Genomic DNA, 17,895 nt, shown 5'->3' on the forward strand with positions numbered 1-17,895 from the left:
GAATGGCAGAGAGGAAAGGCAGTAGTAGATAGACTCTTAAGACCACGGAACCAAATGTATGTAGTCTTTCTTTTCATCTCTGAATTTGTCCAGTTTGGCCTAACAACCTTAATGTTCAAATATTTGTTTAAAAAAAATCAATGTTCCACATATTCTAGTGCCACATCAGAATATATAACATAACGTAATGGAACAACTACAGCCACAGTTGTTGTTTTTTTTTTTTTCATGTGAGATCACCTGCCGGAGATTTATATTCAAAGGCGTAGCTTTGCTTTTGACATTGGCGGGGACCTAAAATTCCATCAGCTTCCATCAGTCTCGCACTCGCTGTCTCGCATGTGATTTGGTGCTGCCAAACAATGTAGCTACACATGTGACAGCAGGGAAAGGCACAGCCAATCACATGGCCATATACTGTAGGACCACAGCCCTTGATATAACCCAATCAGAATCAGCATATCAAGGGCTTTGGGTAGGACCAACGACAGGAGGATATCTATTGGCAGGATGCCAGGAAAGAACAGAATTTAATTCTTCCTGCACCCAATGAGTTTTTTTGTTTTTTTTTTGGAGGAGATCAAATTATTGGTGGGGACAATTTAGTAATCACTGGACATTGGTGTGGGGACGCGTCACATCCATCCATGATAAAACTATGCCCTTGTTTAATAGAAAATGATGCTTTTCTTTGTTTGTACCATCTGCTTTCACATACCATCCTGAAGTATGTCAGACAGTGTCTGAATGACCTTGTTTCTACCGATGTTTTCAGTTCAAAAGGTCACATTCGGGTGAGCTTTTATAGTTAGTGTCTGGAAAAGTGATGAAGTTGTGTGGGTGGATAGTGCTGCTTAGAGTTTTTTTGTCTGAACTGGAGGTTGAAGCTAATGATAAAGCTGGAGATAATCTTTGTTGACCTCTTAACAGAGGACAGAAATAAATATCTCTGAAGATGTGAGCACACCTTAGCATCCATTGAGCCATAGCAGTGTGGGGGGAGGCGTGCATAAATCAAACGGCAAAGTGGTATTTATTCGCCTCCTGAACTATTTACTTACTGACAATAAAGGTGGAATTTATGTGGCTGTTAAGACGAGTGTTTGTGAATGGTCAGAGGCTGAAACCAAGGCCACTTTATGGATTTGGGTGCAATAAAATCCAGTGATAAAACAATATGGACACCGTGGACCCAGCCTTCAATCACAGGTAAGTATGATAAGTAAGTTCATTAATTTTAATGGAGTAAATTTTTCTCCATAATGCTGCAGTAGCATAACATAATCTGTATTTCTTCTTGTCTTTAACCCAGACTGAATGAAAGTCTTTTTTTACCCTCTACAGTATGCCATGAATCACACAGTGAGAGTTGAGGAAAGTGGGTAGTGGGTGAGAGTGGGGGGAAAAGGGTAAAGTAATGGAACAGTTTGAGATTATGAGATGCTCCGGGCTTTTTCTTTTTTTTTTTTAACTATCATGGTGGACAAGGTGATGTCACCACAGCGAGGGATCTCCCAATGACACAGACAAAGAGAAGGAGGGGGTATAGGAAAGAGATTGGAAGAGACAGGCAGGAAGAAGAGAGGAAAAGTAATAAGAAACCAAGAGAGAGGGAGAGAGGGAGGAAGACACTTGGGATTTAGACCGTGCAGCAGCAGCGGAGGGAGAGAGAGAGAGAGGGGGGATCAGAGAGGGGAGGGGAAAAGTTGGACACGGACAATCTCGCTGCAACTTTTTTTCCTCCTTTTCTTCTTTTCTTTCTCTGCAGAAGAAGCCTCAAGACCAAAAAAGACAAGAAAAAAAACACCGGAATATATTTTCATCGCCCTGCAACACATTTTATGGATTAATGTGATCGAAAAGTTGTGGAATTATCCGCGGTTAAAGGTATGGACGTTTTAAAAGTTGTTGGTTCGTCCAAATTGAAGTTTGTAAAGTGTAATAAAGTTTTTTTACAATGACTTTACAGTGCAACAAGCTGCAGAAGCAGCAGATGACCAAACAAATAGCGCAAACTCACTATTTTACTGAAGCAGTATTCAAAACTCGATCATTACTTACTGAGTTGTGAAAAAGTTTTACACACTATGTTGGTCTAGCTGCTGGCAAAAGTGATGCACAATTTTCCCTACATATCCAAACTCAGGCCTGGACACAACGGGGCTGTGCTGTTACTATAAATCTCTGTGGCTTGCATCCAACCCCCTGTGGCATGGGAAAGCCTGGTTTTTCTCTTGGATTCGCTACTTATCATTCAAATAAAGCAATGTCTAAGAATTTTCCTCTACCTGAGAAAGAAAGAAAAGGAGCAGAGCGGGGGAGAGAGAGTGAATGCCACGGCCACATCTGCTTTCCTCATTACTCACCCATTGCATGTTTGCTGCTTTTTGCATCCTGTGTGTGTGAGTGTGTGTGACCCCCTCCTCACAGGGTTCTTGAAAGTTTTTTTTCTCTCTCTCTCTCTCCCTCCTTTACTTTCCTGGAGCATCATTTTAACATGATGTAAGAACCCTTTGCATCACAAAGCTCACACAATCTTTGTGTGCAGCTGTATCTCCAGGGATACTCCTTTCCCCCCCTGCAGTAATAGTGCTGCTCACTCCTCAGTCCCCTGGGGATCATAGCCCTGTTAATGTTACAAATTGGTACATTAAGTGTTGCTCAGTTAACCTGCTGCAGCGTTGCATATGCATCCTGTAGCTGTAGGCCACCCAGTATTTCCTCTTACATACAGTCCAATACCAGCCTGTGCACCAGGCCTGTTGTAAACTGTATCATCCGCTTTGCTCAGTTGAGACACCAGCTGAAGAAAAGGGGAAAGGTCATCCGACTCAGCCGTGCGCAGCAGCAGGGTCATGGCATCAGAGTCGTAGGCCTCACCTTGCATCATTACTTTTGGACCCAAAGAGTTTCTGGTACTTGGAACTTCCAGGCATCCAAGAACAGATGCTTATAGGGAGACTTGTTAACTCTCCTCTACTTTTGCTGGCCTGCTTCCCACTCACACAAATATTCAAGCTTTGAACAGCCCAGAATGTAAGACTAGTAAAAACTTGCCTCACTCTCTCCTGGGTGTCATGCAGGTTAGGTTTTTTTACCTTACTTGCTGCTAGAAAGCTTCTATTGCTCCTGGTCAATACATATCTGGGGTGTCAATCAAAGCCCCGGGGCATCTTTAGTTTCTTTTATGCACACTAGCCCCTTGTTGCAACAGGCCTGCAATACATGTACAGGTTTTAGCCTGAAGCACGGCCAAAGTTTCAGGTTCAGGAACAATGTTCATGTTTACGTAGCCGCCTTCAAATCAGGCAGAATTTTGGAGTGTTTTGACCTCATCTTTTGTGTGAAGCATAGATCCATGGAAGGCAGTGATTGTGTGACTACAAACATTCAGGATGAGGAACCCTTGTTGGAGTTGTTAAGAGTCTAGCCTTACATTTGAATGGATCACCATTGAACTTGGTGCTGTTGTTCTAATAACAGCAGGACTAATTCTGATCCCCAATGCTGACCTTCTGAAAATGAAATTTTCCACACAGTGCGTGTGCTTGTGTGTGTCAGCCTGTCCATTACCTCTACATCAATCTGTCAATTAATTATGCAGGCCCTCTGTTTTATGGCTGCATTCCAACCCATTTTTACTCACTTGCCTACACATCCACTGCTCTGAGAGGAGTTTTCTCTGGAGTATTCTGTCAGGGTCACAACCTGATGGACCAATCAGGAGGTTGTTTTCACAGCCCAGCAGCAAAGCCACTCTTGGAGTGTGTGTGTTTGTATTGGAGGCATAGTGTAGAGTAGATTGGAAGCAGATAGCCTGTGAATGAGCTGCCTATCAATCTTCTTGCTGCAGGATGCTGGATGAGACAGCTTGGATGGCAATATTACATGACTGACGCATTGACTCCAGATTCTCCTATTTAAGCTGATGCAAAGTGTCCTAAACAGTGAGCTTCTGGTTCACTGTTATTTAATCATCCATGTCTGGGTGGCTAATAAGCAATTCTCTCGTCGGGCCATCAGGAGGACATGTTTCATTTAACTCTGTCAGAGTGTGTTCCTCTCAACAGGCTTGTGTTTAGGCTGTTGTTCCATCTGTAAGCGGCGGCAATGATGATGAAATGTGTGACAACAATAAATGCTAAGTGCTGAGCACAAATTGTTTCTATTGTTATGTAGGACAGTATCAGTGCCTCTTTGTCTCTGTATTCAAGCTTTCAAAAGGACTGGAACTGAGAGCTCTTCTTGAAACAGAAAATAGACACAAAATCAGGACCGTGACCTGAAATAACTTGAAGGACCACCGAGCAGCAGTGCATCTTTAATGCATTTGATGCATTGTTGCTGAAAAACAATACCCAAGCTGCGATTGCAGCTCATAATGTCTGTCTGTCAGCTTTTGTCTCAAGTTTATTTTGATTTTTTTTTATTGCTGGAAGACTTTTATCTTTCATTGTTTTTCTTCCTGTATTGGCTCCACTAACAGTGACCCGATTGCTTCCAGGGCCTGCTTGCCGGGCTCGGGGCCAGCCCAGTGGCCTAACCCCATCCTGGCTTTATCAGCTGTAGCAAGCTGCAGATGCGATGTCGAGAGAAAGAGAGACATGGCAACACATATTAGGAAGCCTATTAAATTGTTTTGGATTATGGCCAGATAATAATAGCAATGAGCTGTAACTTTTCCTTCAGCCTGTGTTCTGCGGACTGTGATGCATTATGTATTAAGTACTGTGTGAACTTTCCTATTATTGTGATCATGTGGCATGAAGCCTATAATAATGGCTGCAGCTTGCTCACACACAGCCGTCAGAAGCTTTGATTTACCCTCCACACATCCAACAGCAGGAGAAAACTTGTTTTAGATTTCTTGCTGTTTAACTTGCAGCTAATTTGTCCTAAACAGCATCCATGTTGTCAACAACAATGCCTACATATAATTTGTGACATGTGCATTATGATAATACTGGACTTTGCACCAGTTTCAGGTCTTACATAAAATGGTAACCTGACCTTTTAAAATGTAAAAAAAAAGGAAGAAAACCAACCCCACCTTGGGTCAGCAGTCCCCCAAATTGAACGCATATGTCACAGTGTGGGGCATGTCAGGCTGACCTTTGAAATAGTGTCCTCCATAGCTATTGTCTATTAGAGTGTCCTCAGCCAGGCTGGAGTGCCACATTGCTGTAGCCCCGGGGGAGCGAAGGGGTCATTTCTCCTGGCAGACAGGACAGGTGTGTGTACAGAGCCACAGTCTGCTTGTCTGCCTGCCTGCCTGCCTGCCTGCCTTGGGGGCCCTGATGTACCTGTAAACACTGCAGAGTTATGGGGTCCTCACACACATGCTGAGGGCAAGTCCAGGTCAGCAGGGATGTGTCTATGCGAGTCAGTGTGGGTGGCGTTGCTGTGTTTATGTGCGTGCATTCTTGGATGTGTTTAGGAATGACGGGTTGGAGTAAAGGCCAGGGACTGCAGAGACCAAATGTAATGATTATTTACATGTGGCGTGCATTTTAATCTGCGTGTGTGTTGTTAGGCCACGTTGAAGCATCTGGTACAATACAACCATGGCTCCAGTGGAATAGTCTCCAGATGTGGTTATGTGTTTTGGCCCCACTGTCTGTTTGACTCTGGACCAAGCAGCCTGCATTTAGATCACTTTCCTTTCATGTGAGCATTTTTGCTTTGTTGTCTTGCATACACAACATGGCAAGATGTGCCATTTCCTTTTTTCTTTACTTTGCTATATCTTGTGTGCATTTATGTGCACCTTTATTGTCACATGCATGTTTGTGTACGCGATTGTAGCAGCTGCCCAGTCAAAGGCCAACCAGATGGACAAGATAATGACTATGATCAGACTTTATGGAGTTACACTCTTTAATGAGGGACATTGTGGTTAATTCATATGCCACTAACAAAGCTCGCGTCATACCACATAATTAACACATCAACGGTGGACTGACTCATAAATATACATCAACGTCTATTTAGGAGTCAAGCATAATGTGCAGCTGTCAGCAGAGTGAGCAGACTGGGAGGCACGCTGACAGAACGGACAGGAAGGATTTGACTTTTTTGACTTTCCTTCTTTCTGTCTCTTCCTCCATCAGCTGGTGGCTGAGGTGAGGTGAGGTGAGGTGGTGTTTTCGGAAGGAGTGAAACCATGTGGCTTCTCTGCTCCTTCCTGACTCTGGTGGCCCTCAGCTTCGGAACATGTGACACGGTGATGTCAGAGAAAGGTGAGTAACCCTCGTTCCTTGTTAAAATATTAAAGATGTAAATTCTAGTTGTGGTTGTTGCATAAAATGAGATGAAATTAAAAAAAGCTTGTTCCCCTTAGCTCAAATATTAATTTCACATTTTTGGACATCTGCATCCACTCCATTGGTACCAGTTTGGCTCCTGTTTATATGCAGGCATCATATATATCTGAGGACCTGCACAGGACAACCTGGCCAGATAATTCAATGAGTACATGCAGGAGCAGAGTGATTTCACAGGATCCCTGGAATTCACGTATTTATGCTAAGCTAACTCACAGCTGTGGACAAAATGCCACTAAAGAACACCAGAAATACTAATTAGCTTAAACAGTGAGCTTCTTCAAACAGTTCCTGTATCTTCATAGTATGCTAAACAGATAATAATGGCAAAACACACAATACACAATACTAGTAAGTTGTAGCAGTCTTATTATTGTTATACTGTGGTTGCATGCTTGACCAGCTTTGATGGAACTGTGTCCATGTGTGTGACCTCACAAGAGCACTGTAATTGCAGGTTATTTGTGTGTGGCCATTGGTGGCAGTGTGGTTACACTGTGGTGCAGAGGCATATGCGTGTTGTGCCACATGCAGTTGTGTTCCACCTCACAAGCCATCAATCATTCTAAAAAAATGCATTGTGAATGCAAAATTTGTCTATTGGTGCATTAGAGAGAACGTGTGTGTTTTTGTGTGTGTGTCAGAGAAACAGAAACAGACAACCCAAAATAAATCAAGTGGCAGAGAGGTGAAGAAAAAAAAACTCTTTTTTTATTGTTTTATTTATTTATTTTCTTCAGAACTGTTCTGAACTCCCTCATCACGCTGTCAGTGTGTTCTCTGGAGACGGCTCTGTGATATCACTTGTGGGAAGGGTGGGGTAGGGTTGGGGGGGGGGGGCAGTCCTCCACGATGCTCTTCATGGAGCTCTGAAGGCAGTTTTATGGAGGAGGGCGCCTCCCTCTCTCCCCCCTGGGAGACCCTAGTCGAAGCATTTCAGATGAGACTGAGTCAGCTTGCAGCTCCCCTGAGTCCTCCCCTCCAGTGGTTGGAAGAAAGTGCTTTCTCAAGTGCAGCTATAACACTTTGTCACAGCAGGCACCACACACACACACCTACACTCATGCACACACACTATACTATTCCTCCGACTCATCCAAATCACTACTTACCGGTAATTTGCTGACATTACAGCAGAATGCGGGTTTAAGTAAAACTAGTGTTGAAAAGTCGAGCTGGATGATTGCACTGCAGTTCTGTAGTGTATCCGGCAGAGAGACTAGTCCCTATAGTTAAATTAAATTGCTGAAATGGACTGCGTTTGGTAAAGTGTTGCTGATATGAGGGTTTTTTTCTGCACCACAGACCCTGCGCAGTCTGAGGTAAAGGATTTATTTATTGATTTGTTTTGACTCAATTTCCTCCTGTCTGTGTCTGAGTTAAGTTCCATGCCTTTGTAGTGCCAATGAATTGTTGTAGTAATAATCCTGTTTGCACAGAGGAGAGGTTAGAGATGAAAAGCACCTAGCAGCAAAACAGACACAGATTAAACACCCTAGTTAGGGGGGGTAGACTATTCTTTGTGCTGTGTTCCTTCATATAGAGTGTATTAAATATTTAAATAAGAAGGAAGTTGGAGAAGCCTGAAATGATGTCTTTCTTCTTTACAGTTAATTACATTATATTGTTGATATGCCTATGTTTCATATAGCCAGAAATATCATGTTCAATTAATTATCCTGCCCAACTAATGAATGTTTCCAGTGTTTACTTTCTTTTTAACTCCGCCTTGGTATTAATTGTCAATATTCATTATCAGCAGCTACTGGTATCTTTTGTTTACATGCTGTAAAGTGAATTGAAAGATATTAGCATGCTTTGTTGCAAAATAACAAAGCAGGGATTTATTTCCAGTATTGACCCCCTATAATCATTTGATTCTTTTTTGATATAACAATATTTTGAAGACATACTATCTCTTAGTGTGAATATGTCATGTTAACTAATGGGAAACTGGAGTAAAACTAGCTGGTGACTAGACATCTTAGCAGTGGTTTACACAGTTTTTTATAGGAGGTTGTCAGGATGTAAGTGTTCCACCAATCAACACACACATGGGGCTCCTGTGACTCAAGGTTTCTCCCCCTGCTGATAAAATATCCACTATAAAGTAGGACCCATTAAATTGTGTCCTCATTACTGTGATCATTCTCAGCCTCACAAAATAAGCATGCGTCCTCCAACATTTTAGACTTATTGTGTCCGATTTTATTGATGTAGGATGCTTGTAAAAATGTGTCATGAGTTTTTTTTTTATCCATGTCTGCTTGTGAAAGCAGCATATTGAAATTGGGCCAAAGGGGCCTACAAGGGGGGGGGGGGGGGGGATAAGTGAGCTCATCCCCCTGCAGTGCTGTGTTTTAAGTCTTTCCACTCCTCCTGTACTGCAATTTTATCTTTGGAAAATAACCAGGAATGTTCTCTCTTGTCTGCCTCATTTGGCCAACAGGGCGAAAAGAAAGACACACACACTGTCTACCCCCCCATCTCTCATTTCCTCCTTACTTTTATCACCATCACTTTGCCATTTTCTTCACATGTTAACCTTACACAAGCTGGATTTAATGTTTTGAATCAACCACCACACCTCCACCCCCCCTCCCTTTCCATATGTTGCATGCCTGTTAATAGATTTGAGACTTGGAAGACTCTCCCCATGAGTCTGACTTTCTGCTGATCAGCAACCCAGTCCAATTATCTTGGAATGCCACATTCTAAAGCACATTCAATAACTACCGTAACCTCTTTTATTCCGAAACCACACAGCGCACACCCTGACACTGTGAGCGCACTTGCGACCTCTTCCTCTTAATGAAAACACTCTGCCAAGTCTTTTCTGCTGCAAGAACAGAGTTAAAACTTAGACCTCCCTGACCACAACAAGGCAGTGCTAGATAGGGCTATTGATATTTTAACTTTCCTGGAGTTTGTTCAGTATCACTCACAATGCTAAAAAGGTCATACGTGACATGTTTTACTCAGGATGTTTCAGTAGGTCAGCTAGAGTTGAGTGGATAATACACAGTTCACATAGTCCAGTGTCCAAATGGAATGTCTGAGTGGTATTAGTGTAGGCATTAGTGTATGCCTAGGAGTTGTTTTTTAAAGCTACAAATCTTCATATCCAGGTGTGAGCTTGCCAGGCACATCTTACTTGTACGCCCTCCAAGTTAAGTGTTAGCATGTGTACATCAAAAAGTAGAATTTTACCTCTGTAAAGACCTTAAATGTCCCAATTTTATCTTTGGCAACGTCGATACTTCGGGGGGGAACACTCACAGCAGTGTACTGCATAACTGCCAGTGTAGTATCATTACCTGTTTTGGCAAGACTCAAACGCAACCCATCAAAGAGGAAGTGAACCCAGCCAAGACCATCCAATCTCTTTAAGGCTACATGCAGCTACTAGCAGGATCCTGGAGTGGCACTCGTACTTTGTGCTAATTAGCTTGTCAACAAGCAAATGCTTCCCTTTGATCACAGCATGAGAGGAAATGGGGTTCAAGTTCCGCAGTGTGTCCTCTGCCAAAGTGCCTGCGTATGCAACAGTCCACTAAAATATCCTCCATCGTCTCAGTTCTGGAGAAATAGTTTGTTTCTATTATAAGCAGGAGCTAAAGTCTCACAGTTTGACAAGTACACAGCATCACGGTAGCCTTGAGTAGTTTACCGTCAGGATATTATAATATGCAAACCCAGATCATACAGTATGTAGCCTAATCATGATCCGTTGTCTTAAGAGAATGAAACAGAACTATTTTGTTGGCCTTGTTCTTAAGTCTTGTTAGCTCTAGCTGATAGCTCTGTCGATCTTTGAGTACACAAGGGCTGAGATGGAATGCTGTGTTGTGTAATTCAGAAGGTTGAAGTAGCCTTCTGAATGAAAATGACCGGGATGACTTCATCAACATGTAATCTGTAACACTTCAACAAATATGTTAAACTATTAAAAGCAACCCGTTTGAATGCAAAAAAGTTTGGACATCCAGGTTTTTTATATCTTGTACTGTGCCAATGCTGCATGCCCCCAGTGTGCTGAGTTCATGACCTTAGCTTGCTAAAAGCTCAGACAGCTTAGACCAGAGCAAAGTCCTAAGTGATGAGGTCTCACTTGGTACCTGGAGATTTTACGGTGTATTTAGGATCTAAGGTCCCGCTTAAAGATTAGTCTCTTTATCTTGGCATAGACCAGTCAGCTCAACTATTATTAGCATCACCTCAGATCAGGAAAAACATAGCCTTAAGAGCTCTTGTGTGGGTGTGTCAGGCAAGTTGCTTTTCCTCAAGTGACACTTCACACTTCCCGTTTTCACTCTAGGCTCGGCGTTCATTCCTCCTGTCTCTCTCCACCTTCTCCTCTCTTGGTGTTGTTTAACTTTTCACTGTGCTGCCCGCAAGCCAAGATCTCTCCACTTCTGACGAAGCCTTCATCTTGATCCTGTCTGATGGAAGTAGTGGGGCGGTGATGGGAAACCAAAGGAAAGAAAAAAAAGCAGAGTAAGCAGTGACGAAAGGTAGATCTTACCATCATAAGAAAAAAAAACCTGCCATGTGAGATATAAGGGCAAACTACTTCTATGTGTGAAAATGTAAGTGTGCCTTTGTATGGCTGCACGATGCAGTTTGTGCTGAGTTAGCATATAAAGGTTTAAGGATGGCCCAGTCAAGGTAAAAATATGCCGTATGTGACTGTGTGTGAAGACGGAATGAAATTGAGTATCAAAAAACTTGTGCTTGATACTTTCTCCACTCTTATCTGTTGTTCAGAAGTCACATCCCATTCATGCAGTTTCTTTGACTTCTCATCTCAAGTTTTTCCTCAGCTCCCCCAAAATACAACAGTTTGACATCTCTTTTCCAAACCTTGATTTGTGCTTGTATAGAATGACACACTGTGCGGGCAGACAGGCTTTGAAAGACAGCCTTTGTTATTTTGAAACCAAGATGATCAGAAACTGCAGGTGTCAGCCGATAATCTTGAAAACAGCTGTAAAAGCAGTAAAAAGGATACAATTCTGCTTTGAGATGAGTTCAATGAAACTGATGAACATTTTTTTGCTCTTAATTAGTCTATTGGTTGTTATTTTTTTTAAGACTCTTTCTCATTTCTTTGCTGTAGATGGCGTGTTGTCATTGCATGTTTCAAAAGAACTTTCTGTGTGCTCACAGTCTCATCAAAAAACATTGTTAACATTAACTTCTGTCTAAGAAAGACAGCTTTTCTTCACAGACTACCCTTTTTGTTTTCTCTTTAATGGCAGCTGTGTACACGGTTCTTTTCATCTCACCTTTCATCCTTCTTAGCGTATACCTACCAGACTTATGAAACTGTCATATGGAGTGAGCTGATATACTATTTAAAAGCTGTAATTTCTGAAAATGAGCCTTGACTGCTCTGTCATCTGTTATTTTTTCAATAGCAGACTGTTGATAAGTATAGCAGGCTACTGCTGTGTGTAAAGTTCTGATCAAAAGAGAGGACAACATCCAAAGTGCTGAAGAAGTGTGGTAAAAAACATTAATTTTGATCTGGGTAATATGCAGGGATCTGGTCATTATAGCACATTTATCACCTTCAGGGTGATTTAGAGGTTAAATTTGCTTTAATGACCGGCTAGCAAGACATTATCACGTAGAATCAATGGTTCCAAATTAGGTGATTTGAACCTCCCTAGGGAGACACACGTTCACCTCTCCTCTTCATGTCAAAGCTTTGACATGCTGTTCTGTTTGATTCTGAACTGTATGGTGTCATCATGCAAAGATCTAAAGACCTCTCTAAGGTCTGCAGGAAAAAAAAACGTGTGGAAGCAAATTCAGCCCAAGAGAACAGGTAGTGCTGCACGTGCTGCATGGTGTAGAAATGTTGTCAAAGAGCTTGCACAAGTTTGAACTGCATGTAGGGCATGCCAGAAAAAAAGCTTCACTGTACAAAACATCTGGAAAAAACACAAGTCCTTCAGGAATCACAGACAGTGTTGTTTGGCCACAGTAACAATGGACATGTTTGCAGAGCAGTGCACACAGTGGTCAGGAGGAGAAATTCTCTGTGAAACCTGGTGGTGCAAGTGTTTTGGTTTAGGGTTATCTATGACCGAGGCTCACTGCCTCGGTCATAGATTCATCCATAAAAATTTGCTTTATATATTACAGTGTATATGTTTCAGTGTTTTACAGAGTGTTTGAAGACAGATTCAGCCTGACAGAAACAGAAGCAGAAGCTCACTGATGAATTAGAAACAGGATGTCTTGCAGGTAAAATGCAGACATCTTAAAAATTTGTATCACTTTTTGCCAGCTAATGTATAAAACCATTATTAGTATGTAGTTATTCCTAAGTGTCATGCTAAAGGTATAGTTTTCTATATCTTTTGTTGAATGAATTATTGAAAATCTTAGCATATCACATTTTTCTGTAGGCACTGTGTAAAAAAATAACTTTCTTCCCCTCATTACTGAAGTCCTTACACTTATCAAATGTGATAAAAAATTGAACCGCTCTCCCACTGCATGGGGCAGTAGAGATTAAATTAAAATATCTGACCTTCAGCTTCTGCATAAGGCACATTTTAATGATTACTGACAGCAACACAGCTCAGAGAAAATTATTAAGTTTTATATTTGGTTAACATGGGACACCACCTGCTTCCAGATTCTCTGCAGTCATAGGGAGGAAAAAAAACAAAAAAATAACAACTGTGCCCAGTAGAACACCTTGCTTGGGGCCACGGTCTTAGGCCCCAAAGAGATCAATTAACTGTGAATCATAGTGATTCACAGGGTCCATGTCTACCTGTACCACTACCTGTTTTTTTCCACACATCTCCCATTTCCCCCCTGTAGTCTTGCAGACCGTGCTGACAGGCAACACTTTTCTCTGCAACCTCCCCTGACAGGGTGAGAACATATCCATCAAACGGAGGCTACCGTGACAGACAAGCTTGGTGCTAGACAACCTGTCAGACCGGGTTGTGTTCCACTCGGCACAGCTTTGCCCTCATTTCATCTCACCCTCTGTGTTTTTACACTCTTTTTTTTTAAAGAAACTCCTTTTCTCTTTCTTCCAGATCAATATTTGTGTTACTCTCAAATGTATATGTTTGAAGTTTGAAGCTCTGTCGATTTTTCGGGAAGTGCCAGAAGGTCACATTCGACATCAGGTCTAACTGTATCTTAATAATAACTTCATGTCCCTTCACGTGTTTTTATAACAACATGTGTATCCAGAGAGGCTTCTATTGAACCCCTTTAGACAATGCTGGTACCTCACTGTTGCTTCCTGACCTTTTTCCTGATACACAACTTGAATAACTTTTTCCTTATCATCCTTTTGTTCTTACAGCTGTGCCTCAACAGTGCCCATCTTTACAAGTGGATGATTGGAAGTTTCCTCAGACACCCAGGCACAATATCACAGGTGAAAAGACACAAGCTAAAAAAACAAATGCTTCTTTATTCCGTTTCTGTTTACGTGGGTGATGACGGATGTCTTTTTGTTTCCAGGGTTTAATCTGGTGAGGCGATTCTCGCTGCTCAAGAACGCCGATGTCAAGAAGATCCGCAACCCTCGAGGGCCCGTCATCTTCCGCCTGGGCAAGACGGCGCTGTTACGACCCAGCGAGTAAGTTCGCTGTACATACACATTTTCTCTGCATCTTGCTCCCACCACCACCACCACCCACAGGAACACATTGTGCACAGCTTTAAGTGCTAGGAAACATGTTGCAGGAAGAGAAATAAAGAGAACTTTCTGCAGGATTTGCAGCTTTCTCTTGGCCCATGTCAAACAGGAACTCTCTTTTCATGCCATGTCTGAACAAAGAGATAGGCAGAGAGAGAGACTGAGCAGCCTTTGGCTATTCACCCTCTGAAACCTCACTCAACATGTCAGCGCTGTCCAATGGCTGCTGTGCAATAAAAAAAACAGACGCTTGCTTGGCAAAGCGTACACTATGGGTCAATTGTTGATTGCATTTCCAGAAATACCACTTTATTTCCATCACCACTGACACTGGCTTGTAAACTGAACTGTAAAGAGGCTTTTGGTTTTCCTACTGTAACCGCATACACTTATTATAACTAGCTTTCATAATGACATGACTTATTTTCCTCAGCATGGAAGCGATGTGTTAATTTGTAGGTGTGATGAAGACGGTAGCAAAAACAAAACATATTACACAAATTCAATAGCATGTGTTGGAGAGATTGTTCTGAACTTGTTTCTGGGTGAAGAGATCTGCAGCCATAAAATTCAGTAGCTCCCGGCTACCTTTTGCTCAACATGGTTTTGCAGCTTGACATGGTATAATTATGTCTTGCTGGGTTTTCTTGTTGTCTTTACACAGTAGTCTGGTGTAGGTTGTGTTAGAATTGCTTATTAGGCTTATGCACTGCTTCTTTTTTTGTGAAATACAGCTAGTGTTCAGATGGCTGAGCTTCTTTCTGTCCAGTTTTTCAGAACTTGCCAATTGGGTCAGCCTGAAATATTTTATCACTCCGTCCGACGCTGTGAGCTCCATTTGCTTGAAGGCCCTATAAATCTGTCGACAAAACAGGCTTTTTTCGGTTGAGACATTTTGTTCTAAAAGTGTCACATATATTGTTTGTCACAGGCTTAGAGAGAAGTTGTTCTTATTGAAAAGAAGGAGGGAGGGGGCACTAAAAAAAACTGTCACTTCTCAGGAAATCAGCAACTTTAGAGCCAAAGAGGAAAATCCGAGATGCTTTTGTCGTTTGCCTCTAACCATACAAAGAGAGGACGGGAACACCACCATCTATCGCTATGCTCAGCTGCTGGTTGGGGATTTTGTTAGGGTGCAGCATTCAGTGAAGTTTTGATGCCACCCTGAGCATCGCTGTCAGATTTATCAGTGAAAGAGTGCTACCTGGGTGACTTCTTTTTAGCTGAGACAGAGAATAATCAATGTTAGCACATCAGGATTTCTTGTTGGCTGCTTGGTTTCTATACATAGAACACGCTGTGATCTGTCTGTGTTTCTTGGAGTGACTAAACAAATATCTGAGGAGATGCTCACTGATGTATTCCCCTTTCCTCTTTTTGCCATACCAAGAAGTATATAGAGGTATATAGACATCCGTGTCCTTCATTTATTCAACAATTTCCCCCTGCAGGATCAATAAAGTACATCTCTCTTTCTCTCTCTCTCTCTCTCTCTCTCTCTCTTTGGTTTTATTCTACTTGTGTTACTTTAGCTTTCCTTCATATCTTTGTGTGGAAGAGAGAATCGGACAGATTAAGGGAACAAGTGCAAAGGGAACAAACCCTCAGGCTTTTTGTGTGGCTTTTTGTCTGCATGGCACTTTTATGCTTGTGGAGTATTTATATGCACCTGTGTGTTTGTGCCATCATATACTCCGTGTTCACAGTGAAATACACATGGATAATCCTAGTTGAGTCCTTTCCTATTGCAACCAGGCAGCATTAGGAAAGGGCATTCTGTTCTTTCTTTATTTCTTCCTAGTTTGTGCACTACTTGATTGTGACTAAGATGACACAGTTGCTGTCAAACCCTGCTGTAATGGTCACATCACTGCCGAGCTGAGCTGAGCTGAGTTTAGTGCTGAGCTGGAGGGACTACTGAGAGTGGACCCTCTCACTCCACTGTTTACAATACTCTCAACACTATAATGCAGCACATGTGGCAAAGTATGCGTCACAATATACGCTTTGACCAAAGGTTTTTCCACCTTTGGTACTTGAATGCACCATATTTGATCTATGCTTTTGGAAAATATATTTTAACTCAACCACTGTATTTTTTTTTACAAAAACATGCTCTGCATGATTTGCACATTTTTGACAGATGTGCAGGCTTTCTACAGTTGATGAAGAAGAATAGAATAGAATATATAGTGAGCATGAGATTGTAAAAAAAAAAAAGACAATTACAATAGGGCCTTCGCACCACTCGGTGCTCGGGCCCTAATTAAATATTAAATATACATCTATAGAACATGGCTTTCTCATGGTTTTTCTTTTCATTTTGTATGATTTATGACTTCCTTTGAAGCCTCTCTCCTCACTGCCATGATTATGCTGTTTCCATAGAGGTATGGTACATTGTAGTGAAAGATGAGCCAACTGTGACAGGAGTGAAATCACTGCTAGGAGTGTAGTGTGTTAATTAACCTGCGAGTTTGTAAAATAGTCTCTTTTTTTGTTTTTATCCAGTGACATATAGTATATTTGTGAAACTGTAGTAAGTGGCTCCAATCCAGCACACACTCCCTGTCACTCAGGCAGCTTTTTAATTCATGGATGCTGAGGCTGACTGAAGTGTGAGGCGCCTGTACAGTAATTGGAAAGCAGTGTTTTGCTTTGTATCAGAGGCTAATCCATTCAGCTAATCCAAGCTAACGCAAATGAGCGACAGCCAGATGAAGCTGCTTGCCTGACTGCATGACTGAGAGCTGCCGCACTCTCTCAGTCATGTACCGACAGTGAAATGTGTACCAGTCACAGCTGGTCACATGCATTTTAATTTCAGCAAAACACCATTTGATTGCTCTGAGCTTGTTTCTTTTATGCAGCGACAGTGTGCAGAAGCAGTTCTGTAATATAATGGCATGAGACCAAATGACAGAATCCAAATGCATTTAGTGAATCTGACACTTTAAACATAAAAAAACTTGTAGATTACTATTTATATTGATAACAGGTTTGATCGAAATATGTCTGAATGGTTATTAAATGGGAATTTTTACCTTGCATTGTAGTGCTGCAACGATTAGTCAACTAATAGTCGACAGCAACATTCGTATTTGCATGCATGATCACATGGCATGCAAGTGTAACACATTTGTGAGTGGTGGAATGATTTTCTGGCTTGTGGTGTAGCGGGATGATTGTTGCTTTGGGTGCAAGAGGTCCTGGGCTTGAAACCATGATGAGTGTCTTTTAGGTGTGAAAGAAAGGTTGTTTCAGACTCCATGAGAACTATGTAGTACAGTGTTTTGGGCAGATGTGGGAATGAGTGGAAACACACCCACCTCTTTAAAAAAGAAAAAGCCAAAGATCTTCAGCTTTATACATTAAAGTGGCAGCACGGAGGCAGATAAAGCAACAACAAATTAGTGGTCCAAAGTAGTCGACTATTACTCGACTACTTAGTCATTAAGGTAGTCGATGACTAGTTGACTATTAAATAGTCATTAGTTACAGCCCGATTGCATTGTCCTGGTTAGTTTGCCAGAGTGTAACAGGACTCGGGCTAACATGCTAAATCAAGATGGATAAACTTCAGAATCAGAATCAGAAATACTTTATTGATCCCAGGGGGAAATTGCTTAAATTGCTTATCAAATATGTTAGCATTGCCATTGTGACATTTGCATTTAGGAAAGCATCACTGTGCCTAGAGAACTGAGGAGTGTTAACCTCAGTCCTAATGTTTTAACTCCTGATTAGGGCCTGATTGGGTTAATGCAGTCTATTCAAAGTGTATTAGTATTTTTTTTTGCACGTCTGCAAAGTTTATTTTCCTACAAAAAAGGTAGCCATAGGGAAAAAGGTATAGTGTGTAACAAAGTTTGCTATAGCTTGATTATTTCT

At 41.7% G+C, this 17,895-nt stretch overlaps 1 protein-coding gene across 3 annotated transcripts in view; it reads left to right on the forward strand.

Annotated features, from left to right (window-relative positions):
• The first annotated feature begins 1,769 nt into the window (after nucleotides 1-1,769).
• The window catches only part of col16a1 (collagen, type XVI, alpha 1), a 55,857-nt gene continuing 39,731 nt past the window's right edge, over nucleotides 1,770-17,895 (forward strand). For all 3 annotated transcript variants that reach the window (XM_028428425.1, XM_028428440.1, XM_028428434.1), the window contains exons 1-4: nucleotides 1,770-1,887; nucleotides 6,111-6,239; nucleotides 13,666-13,740; nucleotides 13,827-13,944. In XM_028428425.1, the coding sequence (XP_028284226.1) occupies nucleotides 6,164-6,239; nucleotides 13,666-13,740; nucleotides 13,827-13,944 (269 nt within the window). In that variant the 5' untranslated portion in view covers nucleotides 1,770-1,887; nucleotides 6,111-6,163. The remainder of the gene's footprint in view (nucleotides 1,888-6,110; nucleotides 6,240-13,665; nucleotides 13,741-13,826; nucleotides 13,945-17,895) is intronic.

This window comes from Parambassis ranga, chromosome 2 (assembly GCF_900634625.1).
Source record: "Parambassis ranga chromosome 2, fParRan2.1, whole genome shotgun sequence".
Taxonomy (NCBI): domain Eukaryota; kingdom Metazoa; phylum Chordata; class Actinopteri; family Ambassidae; genus Parambassis; species Parambassis ranga.